At 58.8% G+C, this 17409-nt stretch overlaps 1 protein-coding gene across 1 annotated transcript in view; it reads left to right on the plus strand.

Moving 5' to 3' along the window:
• ABTB2 (ankyrin repeat and BTB domain containing 2) overlaps positions 1-16385 on the plus strand; it is a 202655-nt gene extending 186270 nt beyond the window's left edge. The window contains exons 8-17 of the mRNA XM_003122881.5: positions 1534-1630; positions 1890-2025; positions 4044-4273; positions 6331-6509; positions 7199-7304; positions 7550-7652; positions 8123-8213; positions 12622-12690; positions 13363-13476; positions 14785-16385. Coding sequence (XP_003122929.2) covers positions 1534-1630; positions 1890-2025; positions 4044-4273; positions 6331-6509; positions 7199-7304; positions 7550-7652; positions 8123-8213; positions 12622-12690; positions 13363-13476; positions 14785-14982 — 1323 coding nt within the window. The 3' untranslated portion in view covers positions 14983-16385. The remainder of the gene's footprint in view (positions 1-1533; positions 1631-1889; positions 2026-4043; positions 4274-6330; positions 6510-7198; positions 7305-7549; positions 7653-8122; positions 8214-12621; positions 12691-13362; positions 13477-14784) is intronic.

A 17409-nucleotide genomic window follows, 5' to 3' on the forward strand; every position in this document is an offset into this window, starting at 1 on the left:
GCTTCTTCCCTCACCATTAGCAGGATTCATCTCTCGGCTTCCCAGTTCCTGAGACAGGACTCATATTGGCACACTCACCTGTCAAGCCAAGCCACACCGTGCCCATGTTGGCCCAGTAGCTGTAGCTGGTGTGAGGTGGGGTTCAGGCCTAGAAGTGGAAGCCGTGGACGGGACACAGTGACACTGCCACTTGGCTCCCAGTCTTGCCACCCCTCAGGCTACAGGCCTACGGGATCCAGCCCTCCTTCCTGGGAGTTTGAATGACACGATTGCCGTCTGCTAGATTGCAGTCCTCTGAGGCTAAGGGTCAGGTCCAGGCTGGCCATTGCTGTCCACCCTGCCCTGGCCTATAGGAGGGACTCTGTAGATGGCGGTGGTCAGCAGGCTGGCTGCCACATTCCTGCCTGCTTTTTGGTGACTGTCCCCTGGGAGGCCCTGAGTGAGTCCTACCCTAACCCAGACTGGCCTGCAGGGCTGTGCCCTGGACTTGCCTGGATTGGTGCCCAGTTTCACCCCAACCAGCAGGCCTCTTCCTCTGCCACCTTGGTGCACTGGCTCAGGCATTGGCGCCACGACCGATCTCTGACTGGTGAGAGTCTCCCACACTGTGGGGAGGCTGAGAGGTCAGCTTGGACCCCTCGCACCTCGTCTCCAAGTGAGGGGCAGGTACAGCCAAGCATGGGCTCTCAGGAGGCTCTGGTCTCCAGAAACCTGGGAAGGTCAGAAGGCAGCTCCCTCTAGAGCAGGCTGCTGAAAAGGTGAGCAGGAACTCAGGTCTCCTGTAGTCCAGACACCACCCCTGCCCCAGGGCAAAGCCGGCTGGGCTGGAACTGCCTGGTATCTGTTAACCCTGCCCTGTCTGTCCCACATAAGGCCCGCCCTTGTCCGAATGGGGAGAGGCCACCTGGTGCCCCAGACAGGGAAGCTCTGCCCCAGCCCCCACATCCTGGCCTTGGGGGGCTCTCCAAACCTCTATGACAAGAACCCCCCAAGCCTCTAGTTATGGAGCCCCATGGAATGTTGAGCACCGTGTCACATAACGCCCCTCAATGCAGCACGACAGCCTCTTTCCCATTCTCCAGATGAAGAAGCCCAACCTCAGAGCTTTGAGGTACCTGCCCCAGGCCACCCACTGGTGGGTGGCCAGCACTGGCGCTTGCCCGGCTCTTTCTGACTCTAACACCTCTGCCACCTCTCCCCCGACTTTTGCCCCATTGAGTGAAGGAGGTGCTTTCTTTTCTGCTCATCGTGTAGGTTCTTAGGAAAATCGCTGTGGCCTTTGGGTAGGAAACTGTTTGAAAGAGAGAAATAGCTCAGAGCGCACATCAGCTTAGGGGCTTGGTCCAAGGCCACAAGAGTGGACACTTAGTGAAGGTACCCTGGAGCTCTTAAGATTTAGTCGCTCAGCTGCCCAGGTGAGCTGGGTCTTGGTCGCATGCCAGGAGGGCCCTACATGTCCCTCCCCCAAGCCTTCCCCGCCCACACCCCATACACTCCCCGCCTTACTGAAGTGCCCTCCCTGTGCCCTGGCAGTTGCTGCTGGATGCCGGAGCCCACGTGGAGGGCTCGGCCGTGAACGGCGGTGAGGACAGCTTCGCCGAGACGCCCCTGCAGCTCGCCTCTGCAGCTGGTAGGTGCACTGCCACCCTGCCCAGCCAGGGTCCCCGACTGCTCTCCAGCTCCACCTGTCCCGCCCCTCAGGGTCACCCAGCCTGGCTGATCTGCACACGAAGACCCCTGTGGCAAACCTTGAGACCCCTCCTTCTGGGCCCCGGGGGCTCCCCTCACCTCATTGTCAGCTTCTGCCACACTCAGTACCCTGACAGGCCCAGCAGAAGGGGCAGGGTGACGGCGTGGTGGAAGCATCCTTGGTCTGTCGTGTCTTTCAGGGAACTACGAGCTGGTCAGCTTGCTGCTCAGCCGAGGCGCCGACCCCCTCCTCAGCATGCTCGAGGCCAACGGTATAGCCTCCTCCCTTCACGAGGATATGAACTGCTTCAGCCACTCGGCCGCCCATGGCCACAGGTACCTACCCAGGGATCCTGCCCCATGTGCGCTGGAGCCTCAACTGAGCCCAAGGAGCCTCAATTCCCCAATGGGGAGCAGACGAGCTGGACCTGGAGATCTTCCTGGGGTGGGGGTTGGTGTGGCTGTAGGCAAGCCAACCAGAAAGAAGATACAGCCAACACAGGGACCCAGAGGTTGGAGGCTTGGAGAGGCAGTGCTGGGTTGCTTAGAAGTCCCACAGCCAGTTCCCGGCAGACCCGGCCTGGAGCCTGGAGCTCCTGATGCCCAGAGCAGGTCCTCCTACTTCCCCGAAAGACTCTCCAACCCGCAGCTGCCCAGGGCTGCTTTGGGACCCCATCCCTTCTCAGGCCTGGGTGCTCCTCCAGTGCCCGCAGCCACCTAGAACATGAAGGCCGTCCACACTGCATATGGTTCCTCCATGAAGTCACTCCTGGCGCTGCAGAAAATCCCCTCCTGCTCCAAGAACAGACGGCGGACCTTGCTTTGTGGGGGCTCGGCCTGCCCAGGGCGGGTGGCAGGGCAGGGATGAGACCAGAGCCATGGGGCAGAGGGAAGCAGAGGTCAGTAGAGGCAGGGAAGGCAAGTGAGGTACCTACTTCGCGACCTCAAACCGGGACTGTGCCCTTACCGTGGTGCCCTCCCTGGCGTGCCCCTCCTCCACACCCTCTGCGCCTTGCCCCAACGCTCACACCACCGCCAGCCTTGCCCTCAGGCACCACCTTGCGGGTCACAGCCGCTAGGCCTCACAACCCAACCCAGGGCCCTCTTTCCCCCACTGCGGCCTCTTCACCCCACATGAAGGTTGCCCATCTGCTCATCTGCCTTTTTCTCTCTCTCTCTCTGGAACATGGCTCCTTAGAACGGGCACCGTGGTCACTCATCTTCACAGGCTGGCCCACGCCAGAATAAGTGCTCTAGAACCTGGCTGAGCTCACACAGCTACAGCAGGGTGGCCCAGGTCCCCGGAGGGGGTGCCCGCCTGGCACAGCCTGGCCTACACCAGGGAGCGCGGAGGGGTTGCGGGAATGGGCAGGGCTGCTGGGAGGAGGCTCAGCCCCCAGGTGACCTGAGGTTCCTGCCCCTGCTATAGCCATCCCAGAGTCCCAGGTCACAGGATGGGACAGAACGAGGCTCAGGCTTGGAGTCCTGGGTCTGAGGCTGCATCCTGCTCAGCATGACCTTGAACGAGGTGTAGTCAATGGCGAGGTTTGTGAGGTTAATGCAGCGGTGCACGGGAACCTGCTTCGTGGAGCATCCAGTGTTCTCACGTCCATGCATATGAATGACTGTTGTTCAAGATGCATCTTTACTTCATTCTTATTAGTGAGAGGAAAGGAACGAATGAGTATAAGCACATCCTTGTTTCAGGAACTTTTATTTTGTTGTTTGGGGGTTTTTTGTGGGCCATGCCTCCCCACCCGCTATACACACACACATGTGGAGTTCCGCAGCCAGGAATCAGATCTGAGCCGAAGTTGCAACCTACGTGGTGCCAGATTCTTTAACCCACTGTGCTGGGCTGGGAATCGAACCTGTGTCCTGGTGCTGCAGAGACGCTGCCAATCCTGTTGTGCCACAGCAGGAATTCCCAGACACTTTTATGTGTGTAAAGTCAGCTGCTGTTAGGGGTGCTGCGTATCTGACTCTGCATTTGATGCTTCCCATTAACCAAGAGAGGATGATGCTGACACCTTGTTCTGCAGAGGACAAAGCAGCCAGGGCTGAGAGAGGTGGGACAGCCTGTCTGAGGTCACACGGGATGGCAGAGCCTGCTTAGCCCCAAAGCCCATGACTTCTCAGCAGTCCCTGGATGGCAGAGGGGGGAGGTCCCCCATACCTTCCCCTGCCTTGCTCGAGTGGCGGGGGGTGGGGTCCCTGGGAGCCCTGGCCCCACCTGCCTGGGAGGGGAGGACCGTGAACACTTTGTGCCCACAGATGCCCCAGTAGGCAGCTCGGCAGACCCTGCCCCTGGTGGGGGGCTCGGGCATCACCCTCCTTTGTCCCTTTCCCCGCAGGAACGTCCTGAGGAAGCTCCTGACGCAGCCACAACAGGCCAAGGCGGACGTGCTGTCCCTGGAGGAGATCCTGGCGGAGGGCGTGGAGGAAAGCGATGCGTCGAGCCAGGGCAGCGGCAGCGAGGGGCCCGTGCGGCTGAGCCGGACGCGCACCAAGGCCCTGCAGGAGGCCATGTACTACAGCGCGGAGCATGGCTATGTGGACATCACCATGGAGCTGCGGGCGCTGGGTGAGGCCATGTGGCATGCATGCCCATGCACGCACACATACGTCCTGCTGCTCCCTCCTCAGGCCCAGAGAGCTGGGCAGGCCACGGAGCTACTGAGCATCCTGGGGCTTGGTCCCCCCAGGGCCTGGTGGCTGACGACCAGGACAGGAGGCTCCCTGAGCTTCAGACAGTCCTCAGCAGGGACATGTCTTGAGGTCCTCAATGCCCTGCCCTGGTTACAGCCTGGGACATGGGGCTCTGGGAGTGTCTGTCGCACTAGGGGTCTACATTTCTGGTCAACGAGATGCCCTCCAGTCCCCGGCCAACCCCTTCCCCTCCATGGGTCTGCAAACCTGCAGCCCTCTCCTCTCCTCCCGTGTGGCTGCTCAGACAGGCAGGCCTGGGTGACATCCCAGTTGTGCATGCTCTCCAGTGCCAATGATCCTCCTCTGAGTGTGATGTCCTCACGTGCAGCACAGGGCTGGGTGCCAGCTCCCCAAGAGCACCCAGTGCCTGACGGCGGCATCGCTGCCCTCCTGGGGCCACAGCACCTGAACACCCAGCGCTGGGCAGGGGGAGCGGGAGGCCAACATCCTTCTTCAGCAGCCAGCCTCCGCCTTCTTCTCTGTGAACTCAGTGGGGCTGGGGGGTATGAAGTGATGTCTCCAATTATCAGGTTTTTGTCCTGACCTTTAAGCAGTTTTTTTTTTTTTTTTTTTTTTTTTTTTTTTTTTTTGGTCTTTTTGTCTTTTTAGGGCTGCACCCCAGAGCATATGGAGATTCCCAGGCTAGGGGTTTAATTGGAGCTATTGCTGCTGGCCTACACCACAGCCACAGCAACGCCAGGTCCGAGCTGCGTCTGCGACCTACACCATAGCTCACGGCAACACCAGATCCTTAACCCACTGACTGAGGACAGGGATCGAACCTGCAACCTCATGGTTCCTAGTCGGATTCATTTCCACTGCACCACGACGGGAATTCCCTTTAAGTAGTTTAAATTACTCTGTGGCCCTACTGACACACTCCAGGAAGCTGGTAAATAGTAATTACCCAGCACTGGGTGTTCAGGAACAGACCAGGGAGCCAGGCGCTGGGAAAGGCCCTCTGCACTAGGACAGGTGCATTTCAGGCTTCTCCACAGGGGCCCCCATGTCCTCAAGCGCGCTGTATATTCTTCAGGTATCCTGGGTCACCCCTCATAATTACAATAGGTTCTCCTCGGTAAGTCATTCCAGGGCCAAAAAGCAGTGGGGTCAGTGTGGATGCTGGTGTGTCACTTGAAGCCCCCCAGGCTGAGCGGTGGATTTTGCAGAGTTCAGGTTCCCTGCACTTGGCCAGGAGCCATTCCTCCACCTTCTCCGATGGGAACCTGGAATCCCCTCTCATCAACCAGGGAGGCCTGTTAGGGTGAACAAAAGTGGGTCCCTCAGCATGGGTGGCGGAGGGCAGCGGGGCTGGTGCTCCTTGCTCAGCAGACATTGGGTGCCATCACAAGAGAGCCTTTCAGAATGGGGGTCGCTGTTGAGTTCCTGTCATGGCTCAGCGGGTTACCAACCCAACTAGTATCCATGAGGATGCGGGTTCAATCCCTGGCCACGCTCAGTGGGTTAAGGCTTGGTATGGCCATGAGCTGTGGTGTAGGTCGCAGACATGGCTCAGATCCTGTGTTGCTGTGTCTGTGGTGCAGGCCACATAAATGGTGGTTGCAAATAGGAGCTGTTGCACTGGCAAATGTAAGTTCAAACTGGGAGTTCCCTTCGTGGCTCAGTGCTTAACAAACCCGACTAGGAACCATGAGGATGCAGGTTTGATCCCTGGCCTCGCTCAGTGGGTTAAGGATCCGGCGTTGCCATGAGATGTGGTATAGGTCGCAGACACAGCTTGGATCCCCAGTTGTTGTGGCTGTGGTGTGGGCCGGCAACTGTAGCTCGGATTCAACCCCTAGCCTGGGAACTTCCATGTGCTGTGGGTGTGGCCTTCAAAAGCAAAGAAAAACAGAAATAAAGGGGGGGGGTCGTTGTGGGGTGGGCTCAGGGGATGACTGCCCTCCTCTCCTTCCCCCTGCCCGGGCCCAGGCGTCCCCTGGAAGCTGCACGTCTGGATCGAGTCTCTGAGGACATCCTTCTCCCAGTCCCGGTATTCCGTGGTGCAGAGCCTCCTGCGGGATTTCAGCTCCATCAAGGAGGAGGAATACAATGAGGAGCTGGTGACCGAGGGCTTGCAGCTCATGTTCGACATCCTCAAGACCAGCAAGGTGAGTGAGTGTCGCCAGGCAGGTCCCCGGCCCAAGCTCAGAGAACCCCAGATTCCAGAGCCCACAGCCTAGACGGACCACGGGACAGGCACACGGACGGACACTCAGGCAGACACACAGACACCCCACGCAAACAGAGGGACGCAGGCACGCAGGTGGACGCCCACCCCACACCCAGACTCTCACTGCCTGGCTGCGTGGAGGCCGTGGGTTTGCCCGGGCTGGAGCCTGGCCAAAAAAGCAATGTGGAATCGGTGTCGAAGAAACGGGCATCCCTCACTGAGCCAGATCCAGGAGGAGCAAAAAGCAGAGGCTTCTCTGATCCTGGCCTGGACTTTATTTTTTGTCTTTTTAAGGCTGCACCCGCGGCATATGGAGGTTCCCAGGCTAGGGGTCCAGTCGGTGCTACAGCTGCTGACCTATGTCACAGCCACAGCAATGCAGGATCCGAGCTGTGTCTGAGACCCACACCACAGCTCACGGCAACGCTGGATTCTTAACCCACTGAGCACGGCCAGGAATCGAACCTGCAACCTCCTGGTTCCTAGTTGGACTCGTTAACCACTGAGCCACAATGGGAACTGCCCGACCTGGACTTTTTGAAGTTGCCGCCACCGCATCGGCTGCTGCAAACAGACGGCCACAGGTGCGGATGAGCTCACGGCCCCTCCCTGCCTGTCCCCCCACAGAACGACTCCGTCATCCAGCAGCTGGCCACCATCTTCACGCACTGCTACGGCAGCAGCCCCATCCCCAGCATCCCCGAGCTCCGGAAGACCCTGCCCGCCAGGCTAGGTGAGGCCTGCCTGCCCAGCCGCCCGCCCTGTCCGGACCTCCCTCCCCTCCCCTCTCCTCTCCGTCTCCCTCTCGTCTTTGTCTTCCTTCCTCTTCCAAGCGCCACAGCCTGGCCGTGGTTTCTCTGCCCTTCACCCCCCGCCCCACATCCCCCATCACACCCTGAAGAACTGCCGCCCCCTGCCCCCACCTGCTCCATGCCAGGCGGGCTCCTCCGCCATCCTCTTCTCCTTCCCACCTGGCAGATCCTCACTTTTTGAACAACAAGGAGATGTCGGATGTGACCTTCCTCGTGGAGGGAAAGCTGTTTTATGCACATAAAGTCCTGCTGGTGACGGCGTCTAACAGGTAGGCTGCCCCGCATAAGGACGGTCTCGGCCCCTGGGGGAGGCAGGGCAGCTTCCTTTAGAGACGCGCTGATGGACAGGCTGGACCAGAGAGGGTGGTCACAGAGCAGCCGAGCCCCCACCTGCCACATAATGCGCCCAAGGCCGATTGACAGAGGGAACCATTGACCTGGGTCCCAGGGTTCTCCAGGTGGAGCTCGCAGGCTGTCTTCTTTCTGGTTAGGTTAGTGCTTTTGATTGCTAGAAAACACGAATGTTCTGGCAGGAAGGTCAGTCTGCCTGTATGGTCGGAACAGGGCTCAGCCCAGCCGTCAGCCCAGGACAACGTCAAACATCACCCACCGAGGATTGTGTTGAGAGCACAGCAGTAGTTTCTAAAATGTCCCTGCCTCCCGCTTATTACTTTCAGGGGATGGATGGCGCCATTGCCACGGGTTCAAGACCCACCTTCTCTCATCTCCTTTGCTCCAGGTTCAAGACGCTGATGACCAACAAATCAGAACAAGATGGCGACAGCAGCAAGACCATTGAGATCAGCGACATGAAGTACCACATCTTTCAGGTGTGTGGGCCTTGCTGCTCAAGCTTCTTGAAGGATGCCCCTCCCCCAGGAGCCCCGCCTGGGCTTGTCCATCTGGGTGGTGGTGGCTGTGAGTCCGTCATAATCTCCACTCCATCCCCAAAGCTGTCTGTGTTTTTGCCAGAATCAGTGGTCGCGTTGGGCACCTGAGTTTTTCCCGGGCAAAGGCAGCCACTCTGTTGAGGGTTTGTAGCTTCAGAGCCTTTTCTCATGGGCCCTGAGCCCTCACCACCGGGCGAGGGGTCTGGACAGACTGACGGACGTGCGAGGACAGGCACACACCTCACATGAAGTGTGCGAGCCCTTGCTCAGTGCGAGCTCCCAGAGCACAGACTTGACCTGAGTGCCTGTTGGAAATGCAGAGCATCAGGCCCTGTCCCAGACGCCCCCACATGTTAACACGACCCCCTGGGCGGAGGGAGATGCGCGCACGCACTGGTGCAGGCAGCGTCTCTTCTCCTGCACGTCAGACCCCAACCATCCCTGCCAAGCAGAAAAGGATGAGCCCATCCTGGTTGGAGATCAAGGTCAGGGCTTTCAATGTCTAAGCTGCAGAGAACCTCAGAGGTTGTGTAATGGAAACCCCGCAGGCCGGCCTCCAGGGGTGGTGGGCGAGGTCTTGAGGAGAAGGGCTGGGATCTAAGCTGAGCCCCGCCCTAGAGCTCTTTCTGGAAAATGGTCTCCAGGCTGCAAGGGTGACCCCCTTAGGGGCTGAGACTGAGGCCAAAAGGCAGCTGGTGTGTGGGTCCAGGACCTGGCCTTGCGCCGGACAGACCTGTGACTTTATGGGAGAGAGTCTCACAGACGCACGAGGAGCCACCATCTATTTTTATTATTATTATTTGCTTTTGAGGGCTGCACCCTGGGCACATGGAGGTTCCCAGACTAGGGGTCGAATTGGAGCTACAGCTGCCAGCCTACACACAGCCACAGCCATGTAGGATCCGAGCTGCGTCTGCAACCTACACCACAGCTCACGGCAACGCCGGATCCTTAACCCACCAAGTGAGGCCAGGGATCGAACCCGCAACCTCATGGTTCCTAGTCAGATTTGTTTCCACTGCACCATGACGGGAACTCCAAGAAGCCACCGCCTAGAAGGGTTTAAGTCCCTCCTTCACGTTCTTTCTAGTCTCTCTTGGCATTTAGTCACTTTCGGGTTCTGCGGAGACAGCAGTAAACAGGTCAGGGAGCCTGCGCTCCCGGAGACAGGACTGTGGATGAGTGCGGTCGGTGTGGGCCAAGGCACTGGGAGGGCAGAAGGGGCCTCTGACCCAGGGCTGAGAGGGGGAAGTTGCCCGGAGGACGAGGGAAGCTCCGGGAGGAGGGGGCAGTGCACGCAGGGCCCAGAAGCCAGAGACCGTGCGTGACCTGTTCAGGAAACGCACCCCCTGGTGTGGCAGTGATTTCGAAGGACGTCCAGAAACGAGGCTGAAGCTGTCCTAAGGAGCCATAGTGTGAAGGGCCTGACCTTTAACCCAAGGCAGTTGGAAACTACTAAAAAGTCAGCATCATCACTGACACTTAGCCAGGCTCGGTACTGAGTGCTTTGCTTCTGTTCATCAGTTAAGCTTCACAGCACAGTCCTAGGAGGCGCAGGTGTAGTATTATCCCCTCTTGGTAGATGAGGAGTCACAGGCACAGAGAAGTTCAGTAACTTGTCCAAGGTCACACAGCTGGGAGGTGATAGCGCCAGGATTCACTCTTAGGATGTGTGGAGCGGTCAAGTTTGCATTTACCTAGCTCACTCTGGAGGGTGAGGAAGAGATTGGAGGGGCCAGGACTGCAGCCAGGGGACTATCAGGAGGCTGTTGAGAAATCCAGCTGAGTGATATTGGCAACAAGGTAGTGGCAGCGGGATGGAAGGAGGTGGGTGAGGGGAGAGAAGATGGGACTTGGTGACCGACGAGGGGGTGGGAGCGAAGGCCAGGGTCTGGCGGAGGGTCCCTCCCCTTCCCCTGTTCCCATCCCTTGATCCGAACTCCAAGCTCTAGAAACTCGCTTGGCTGGGAAGCCCGAAGTCCAGGAGAGCTGGAGCATGAGGTGGGGTCACAATCAGACACAAGAGACGGGTCTGAGAAGGGCAGCAGGGGTTGGGCGGGAGTGGGAGGTAAGGGCACATGTGGAACACGGTTGACCACGGCCATGAAGGCGGCATTCACTCAGCAGGGGAGGACAGCCGTGCCAGGTCAGGGTGGCCACCCTTGAGGACTTCTCAGCGTGCTCGAGAAGGTAGACGGGGCCAGCAGGTCTATGGTCAGGGTGCACGTGGGCCTGGGAAGTGTTAGCCACTGGCCTTGCCATGGGTTCTCTGGGGACAGAGCTGTGCCATCACAGGGGGGAGCATGAAGCCATCGGTTCAGCACCAGGGCTCCCTAACAAAACCTGAAAGTCTCAGGGCAGCCCCCGAGCATCTTGTTCAGCCTGCAGAGCAGGGTGGAGGTCATTATTTCTTTTCTACAGCAGAAAAACGGGGCCCCCAGGAGGTCTAAGCAGTGCCGTCCAATAGAAAGATAACGCAGGCCACCCAGGTAATTTAAAATTTCCTAATAGCCACAGGGAGAAGTAAAAAGAAACAGATAAAATTAATTTTAATTTATTTATCCTAATGTAGCCAAAATTATCATTTGACCATGTGGTAGATATAAAAAAAATGAACAAAATGTTTTACATTCTTTTACACGTATTAATTCAGAGCAGCCAAGTTCCAAATGCTCAAAAGCCACATGCGGCCAGTGGCTATTGCATTAGGCGGCACAGGTCGAGGCACCTGCCAGGGTCACTGCTGACTAAACCCAGGCCTTTGGGGGAATTGCCCTGCCATTCTGATGTGCTGCGTGACCCTTGTCCCTGTCCCTGCAATATCAGTGGCCTCCCTGTGGTCACGTTCCTTGTGGTCCACTCTGGGCAGAAGGAAGCCTGGCTGCCCCTGCAGCTGGTCCTCCCTGGGGCCCCTCGGCTGCCTGCTTTGGGAGGCAGGTGACCCACGTCCCACCTGGGGGCTGCCGGCTATGGGAGATGAATCCTCTGTCTGCTGGCAGCCCAGCTCCCTCCGCAAGGCCCCACGGGAGCAATTCTCCCTGATATCTGTGGACTTATATGCATTCAGGTGACCTCAGGGAGATCTCTGTGCCACAGATGGCTGGGCCTGGCTGGAACCAGCTCCCAAAATGCAGCAGGAGGCTACTTTCCAGGCCAGGAAAGGGAGCTGCCAGCTGTCCTGTCTCCCAGCTCACAGCCCTGGGCCCCCTTCTCGCTGCCCTGGGGACCATCCCTTAGCCAAGAACCTGGGAGAGCTGATGCACCCACAAGCCTGGGCCTAGGCCCTGATTGTCCAGGGCTGTCCTGCTGGTGCTGCGCCCAGTGTCAGGGGTGGCGGAGGAAGCAGGCCTGGGCCTGAGGCTCACACCACCTGGGGTGGAAGGACCCATGGACACACATGTGTCACTGTAAGCTGGCCATGCGAGCTCTGGCAGGGGCTGGGTGGGGCCTATGGGAGCCCCCCCCCGGCTCCTCTGGGGGAGGGACCCGTGTCTCCTGGATGAGGCTGGGCAGGGGGGCCTCTCCCTGCAAGGCTGGGCTCCTTCCCCGAGCCGCTCTGGTGCCTCTTCCAGCCCGGGGGCCAGTCCTAACAGCCCAACTGTAGCAGTTGGAACCGTATTTTCTTACACACTTGCCAGCTCCTTGCTAGAGCTGTTTTTTTTCAGCCAACCGGGGAGAATAATCTTTCTTTTTCCAACTGGGAAGAACCCTCCCCGTCTCCAGCGTGATGGTAGAGCTCGTAAAACTTAGACCTCAGAGGAACTAAAGGCAGCCCCCAACTCCCACCTCTGTAGTGTCCCCGGGCCCTCTGCCCCCAAGAACCCAGAGGGGTCTGGGCTGGTCTGCTGGTCAGCGAGGTGACCCCTGGGCCAGATCCCTGTCCCTGCTCTGCACTTTCTTTCCAAGGGAGCAAATCCAGGAGGAAGCAGGGATCCGGCTCCACGCGGAGGCCTGGCCAGATGGGGATTTAAGAGTCAGGCCGCTGAGGGTAAACAGTTAGACATTTAGAACTGTCATCAAGGGAGAACTGCGTCGTGTGGCACCTGCTCTGGGGAGGGGTCCTGCCTCCCTGCCTGGCCTCAGCTTCCCCAGCTCTGAATACCAGCTCCCCTCCAGGGCGCCAGGTCGGTGAGGATCGAAGCGAACCCACTCTGTGGAAGGACGCCTGCCACACGCCTTCCAGGGCAAACACAGAAACGGATGAGAGTTGGGGGATCCGGGCACACAGGGGCCAGAGGGCGGGGAGAGGCTGGGAGCCGATGGCGCCGAGCGCACTGCAGCCTGGGGGGTGGCCAAGGCCAGGTGCACAAGTGCATCAGGTCTTCTCACGGGCCTCTTCTCCCTGCAGATGATGATGCGGTATCTGTACTACGGGGGCACGGAATCCATGGACATCCCCACCGGTGACATCCTGGAGGTGAGGGCCTGGCCGGTCCCCTGGGCCCCCCGGGGGGGTGGGGGGAGGAGCAGAGAGCCTGGGAGCCTAGTTCCCCTTCTCTCCAGGCCTGTCTCCAGCCTGAGACATCTGCCAGGTCTCAACTCCACTCCCAGGAAGGCAGCATTGGGAGAGATAAAGAGAGAAGGAACGTGGCCTTAGCAAGGACCTCCTGGTTCCTGCTGGTCCTTCCCCTTCGTGGGATGGGAAGGGCCATTCTGAGATGGGGAGAAATTGTGCACCCACCAAGCCCAGCCTCCTGGGCCACCCCTCGGGCTTAGAGGAAGGCCCAGGAGGCTCAGAAGGCAGCGGGGCCTTGCCCTCATCACGTCACTGCTTAGAAAAAGGACCCAGAGCTGGTCGGGTCACGTAGGTTATGTCGTATGTCGCGTAGAGTTGAAGGTCTCCTGCTGTCAGACATCCCAACCAGCACCCGTCACCCAGTCACTCATCTGGTACCTCCTGTGGCATCGCAGCAAATACCTAGACATCCTAGAACAGAAATAAGTCAAGGCCACTGGACTTGCCGGGAGCGGGCGGGGCCCTGGAGGTTGGGAGGAAGCAGGGCGCACAGCCCGAAGCAGCTCTCTGTCCCCTGCTGCCTGGGCCGAGGGCCTGGCCGTGCCTGCCCACAGCCTCTTTTGCCTCCGCCAGCTGCTGTCAGCTGCCAGCTTGTTCCAGCTGGATGCCCTGCAGCGGCACTGCGAGATCCTGTGCTCCCAGACCCTGAGCGTGGAGAGCGCCGTTAGCACCTACAAGTATGCCAAGGTGAGGACCCTGATGCCCGCCGCCACCTCCTGCCATGTGCTCTGCTTGTGAACTTGGCTCCACTGTGGCCTGGCTAGAAAATGCAGTTGGCCGGGCAGCCGTGAAGGGCAGTGTAAAGAGCCGAGGGAGGGTTCGGAGCTCCGTCAGCAACCTGGGGTCACTGCCGCCCAGCAGGCAGCAGAGCAGCTTAGGAGCCGCACTTTGAGCCAAGTGGATCCCTGGCTGTGAGGCCTGGGGCGAGGCGCTGTGCCTCTCTGATCAAATCAGTTCCCCAGGCAGGGCTTGGTTTTTCTCTGAGCCTGGCCCCCTTAGGCCTCCTCATCTCACTGCGTGCCACCATCCTCTCCCACACCTAGAAACACCCCCGGAATGCATCAGCAGTCCCTCCCCTTCCCTCTGTCCCTGCTGTCCCCTCTCGGACGGTTGCATCGGCTGGCCACCCTGCTGCTTGACTTGCGCCCTGCGATCCTCAAGGCTCTTTGAAAACTGTAAAGACCACATCACTCCCCTGCTTAAACCCTCCAGGTTTTCCCCTGCTTGCAAACTAGATAAAACGTAGCCCCTTATCTGTCACCCCTTACAAGGCTCTCAGGACCCTGCCCTCATTTCCCTTCCGATGCCTCCCTCTCCCTTCCCCCAGTCACTCAGCCCTCATCCCTCTCTCCTCATCCGTATGCCAGGACACTGGTGCCCAGCATCCCCTCCTCCATAAAGTTCCTCCGAGCCCCCTGACCTCCCTGCTTCGGCTCCCGCTCTTACTCCCTCACAGCACTGACCACCATCCAGGGCCGCCTGGCCTTGCCGTCCCTAGGCTTCTCTGTCTTTCTGAACTAGAACATCAGCTCTGAGACAGCTCTGCGACCTTGGCCTCGGGACTGCACCCAGCGCTTGGCCCAGAGCAGGCCCGCGATGGTTGTTGAACTCAAATCGTTAGGAGCCTCTTGCCCCTGACCCCTCACGTGCTGGGCCTTGTGCTGGATGCTGGACACCCGAGCAGACAGTCTCCGTCCTTAGTAAGGGGGCTTCCAGTCCAGTGGGGACGACTGCCACGGAACAACCCATCACCAGCGGGACGTGGGCCAAAAATAAGATCCAGGGATGTTCCTGGAGGCACAGTTGGGATTTGAACCCAGATCAGTCTAACCCCGAGGAGACGCTTATGAAAGGATTTCATAGAAGGGGGAGGCTGAGGCTTGAAGCTGGGCCTTAGCCCACGGCTGCTCTGTGGGAGGGAGGGCCAGGGGGTAGTTTCGCTCGGGGTTGTGCTGAAGCTGTGGGTCTCACTCACCGTGTCTCCTGCTCCCACAGATCCACAACGCCCCCGAACTGGCCCTGTTCTGTGAAGGCTTCTTCCTCAAGCACATGAAAGCCCTGCTGGAGCAGGACTCCTTCCGGCAGCTCATCTACGGCCGCAGCAGCAAGGTGCAGGGCCTGGACCCCCTGCAGGACCTGCAGAGCACCCTGGCCGAGCGCGTGCACTCTCTCTATGTCACCTCCCGGGTGTGAGGAGCGGGCGGCTGCTGGGTGGGCCCAGCCTGCTCTGGGCCCGGCTCTGTCGCTCAGCCTCCAGCAGGTGGGAAAGGTTAGGCACAGGTGCTTCCCAGGGTGTCTGGGCCAGCACATAACTGGAGCCTTGCTGGGTGGAGGCTGGTCACAGGCCCTCTTAGAGCCAAATTCAGGGGTTGGCAGATGTGCCCTGAGCCCACCTGTCATGGGGCAGCCCCAGAGCTAACCATCTGCTTAACCAGGCATGGGCCAAAGGCAGGTGCCTTCCCCAACCCCTGACCCCTCAGCTGTTGCTTCCACCTTGAGGCTGCCAGGCACTCAGCCTTGTGTGCCCCTTTGCCCCTTCTCAAGGTCAGCACTAATCCTGACTCAGTGCTGCTCTATGTGGCTTCTGTAGGCTCTGCTACCCCATCCCAGGGCTCAGGGAGCTCAGACTGTCCTCATGGGGGCTCTTGGGGCTGTGGGCACCCTTTGGAAGGTTATAGAATGTATGCTCTGTTTGGGCCCCAGGTCCCTTCCGTCAAACGCTGATACTTTTCCTCCACGTCATGTCAGAAAGCCTGCCCCAACTCAGCCTCTTTGAGGCCAGGCCTTTCAAAGACTTGATGTGGGCCTCCAGGCGCCTGGGCCTCCCTTTACTTGGTGTCTGGATCTACAGAGGCCCCCTTCGGGTGGCGCGGCGGGAGGAGGCAGCTCGGCCTGCACATCTTTCCGTCTGAGCCAAGGAGGTACGATGGAGGAGCCTGGGGGCCTGAGCTTTTGTTGCTGCTGCTGTTTTCAGGGGTTAAGGTAAAGGGGTCCATTCTGAAATTCCACGCCTAGATGTCGGCTGCCTCTGCGGGCTCGGGAAGCAGAGCGCCCTAACCCTCCCTCGGGTCTAGTCTCTCCAGTGGAAGTCCTTTAATTTGGATCGGAGAGCAGGGCCCCACCCACACTGTGCCCTGGGAGCTTCAGGTCTTGGGGTGTAAAGGGCAGGGCAGGAGGGGAAGGACTGAGCAAGGAGGCCCCTCTCCTCCCCTACACCTCCCCCGGCTCCAGCCTCTCCTGGGGTGAGACGCAACACGGGGCTGGGACACTCGTATTTATGGACCGGAGGCTGGGGGTGACTTCCCCACAGCTTGTGCCCGACGGAGCCCTCAGCTATCTGGCCGTACCTTAGAAATTATTTATTCAACAGAAGCCCCGGGCACTTGAGGAGGTGTGGCCTCGGTCACCTTGAAAAGCCCCCAGGGGCTCGCAGCCCTGGAAAATATTTTCGACTAGCTGCTTCAGCTGGATGTACAAAGGAATAGGCGTTATTTTATTGCTGTAATATTGTATGATACTGTCACTGTACATTCCACGTTGTCACTTATTGTAAAGGTACTACGGTTTCATTAACAATAAACACTCGTTAACAATGACCTTGGCCTCGTCATGGCAGCTGGTAGAGGGTTACTCAAAGGTCAGACCTGGGGAGCCGCCCATTTAGGACCAGGAAGGGAACCCAGAGCCGATGCCCTAGTTACGTAGGACAGCCGCGTCTCAGAGGGAAAGAACTTCCTACCCAAAATGGCTGTGGTCACCCACCAGCCCCCTGCCCTGCCTCACGCAGGACCTGCATCCAGATAGGACTTTTGCTGGGCCTCAGGTTTCCTTTTCTGTCAAATGGGGGAGCTGGGAGTTCCTGTTGTGACTCAGCAGAAACGAATCTGATTAGCATCCATGAGGACGCAGGTTCAATCCCTGGCCTTGTTCAGTGGGTTAAGGATCCAGTGTTGCCATGAGCTGTGGTATAGGCTGCTATCATGGCTTGGAACTGCCATGGCTGTGGCTGTGGTATAGGCCGGCAGCTGCAGCTCCAATTTGACCCCTAGCCTGGGAACTTCCCTATGCCATGAGTGTGGCTCTAAAAAGACACCCCCACCCCCCACCAGAAAAATGGGGTAGCTGATGTGAAGTAGTTCCCTTTGTTAATAAGCACTCAAGGGCCACTAAGCTGGGCTGGAAGGACAGGAGCCCAGTGACAGGAATAAGGCAGCTGGCAGGGGCTGTCCTGATCTGCCTCTGTCTTTGGGGTTGTTTGAATAGTTGTTTGCAAACCTCTCATAGTCCAAACCTGTGTGGCCCAGTGAGGGGAGGGTCTGATGAGTGGACCCTTGACCTTTCCTTCCGTGGCTGCTGCCTCCAGGACCTGCGGAGCTCGAGCTGGCTGTGCCACCTGCTAAGGAGGGAGGACCGGGAGCCAGTAACTCAGGCCCAAGGGTTTTCTGGGGTCAGTTGTAGTTTGTCTTAGGAGTAAAGTCCAGGCAGAAATAAAGGGTTTTTTAAATGTTTCCTGCCTTGTGGTCACTGGGAACACTGCCCTGAGAGGCCGTGGTTCAGTGACCAATAAGCCGGGACTCAGGAGGTGGGAGACGCACACGGAGGAGACCTCAAGGGGTCAGT

Source organism: Sus scrofa, chromosome 2 (genome assembly GCF_000003025.6).
Source record: "Sus scrofa isolate TJ Tabasco breed Duroc chromosome 2, Sscrofa11.1, whole genome shotgun sequence".
In the NCBI taxonomy this organism is placed as follows: Eukaryota; Metazoa; Chordata; class Mammalia; order Artiodactyla; family Suidae; genus Sus; species Sus scrofa.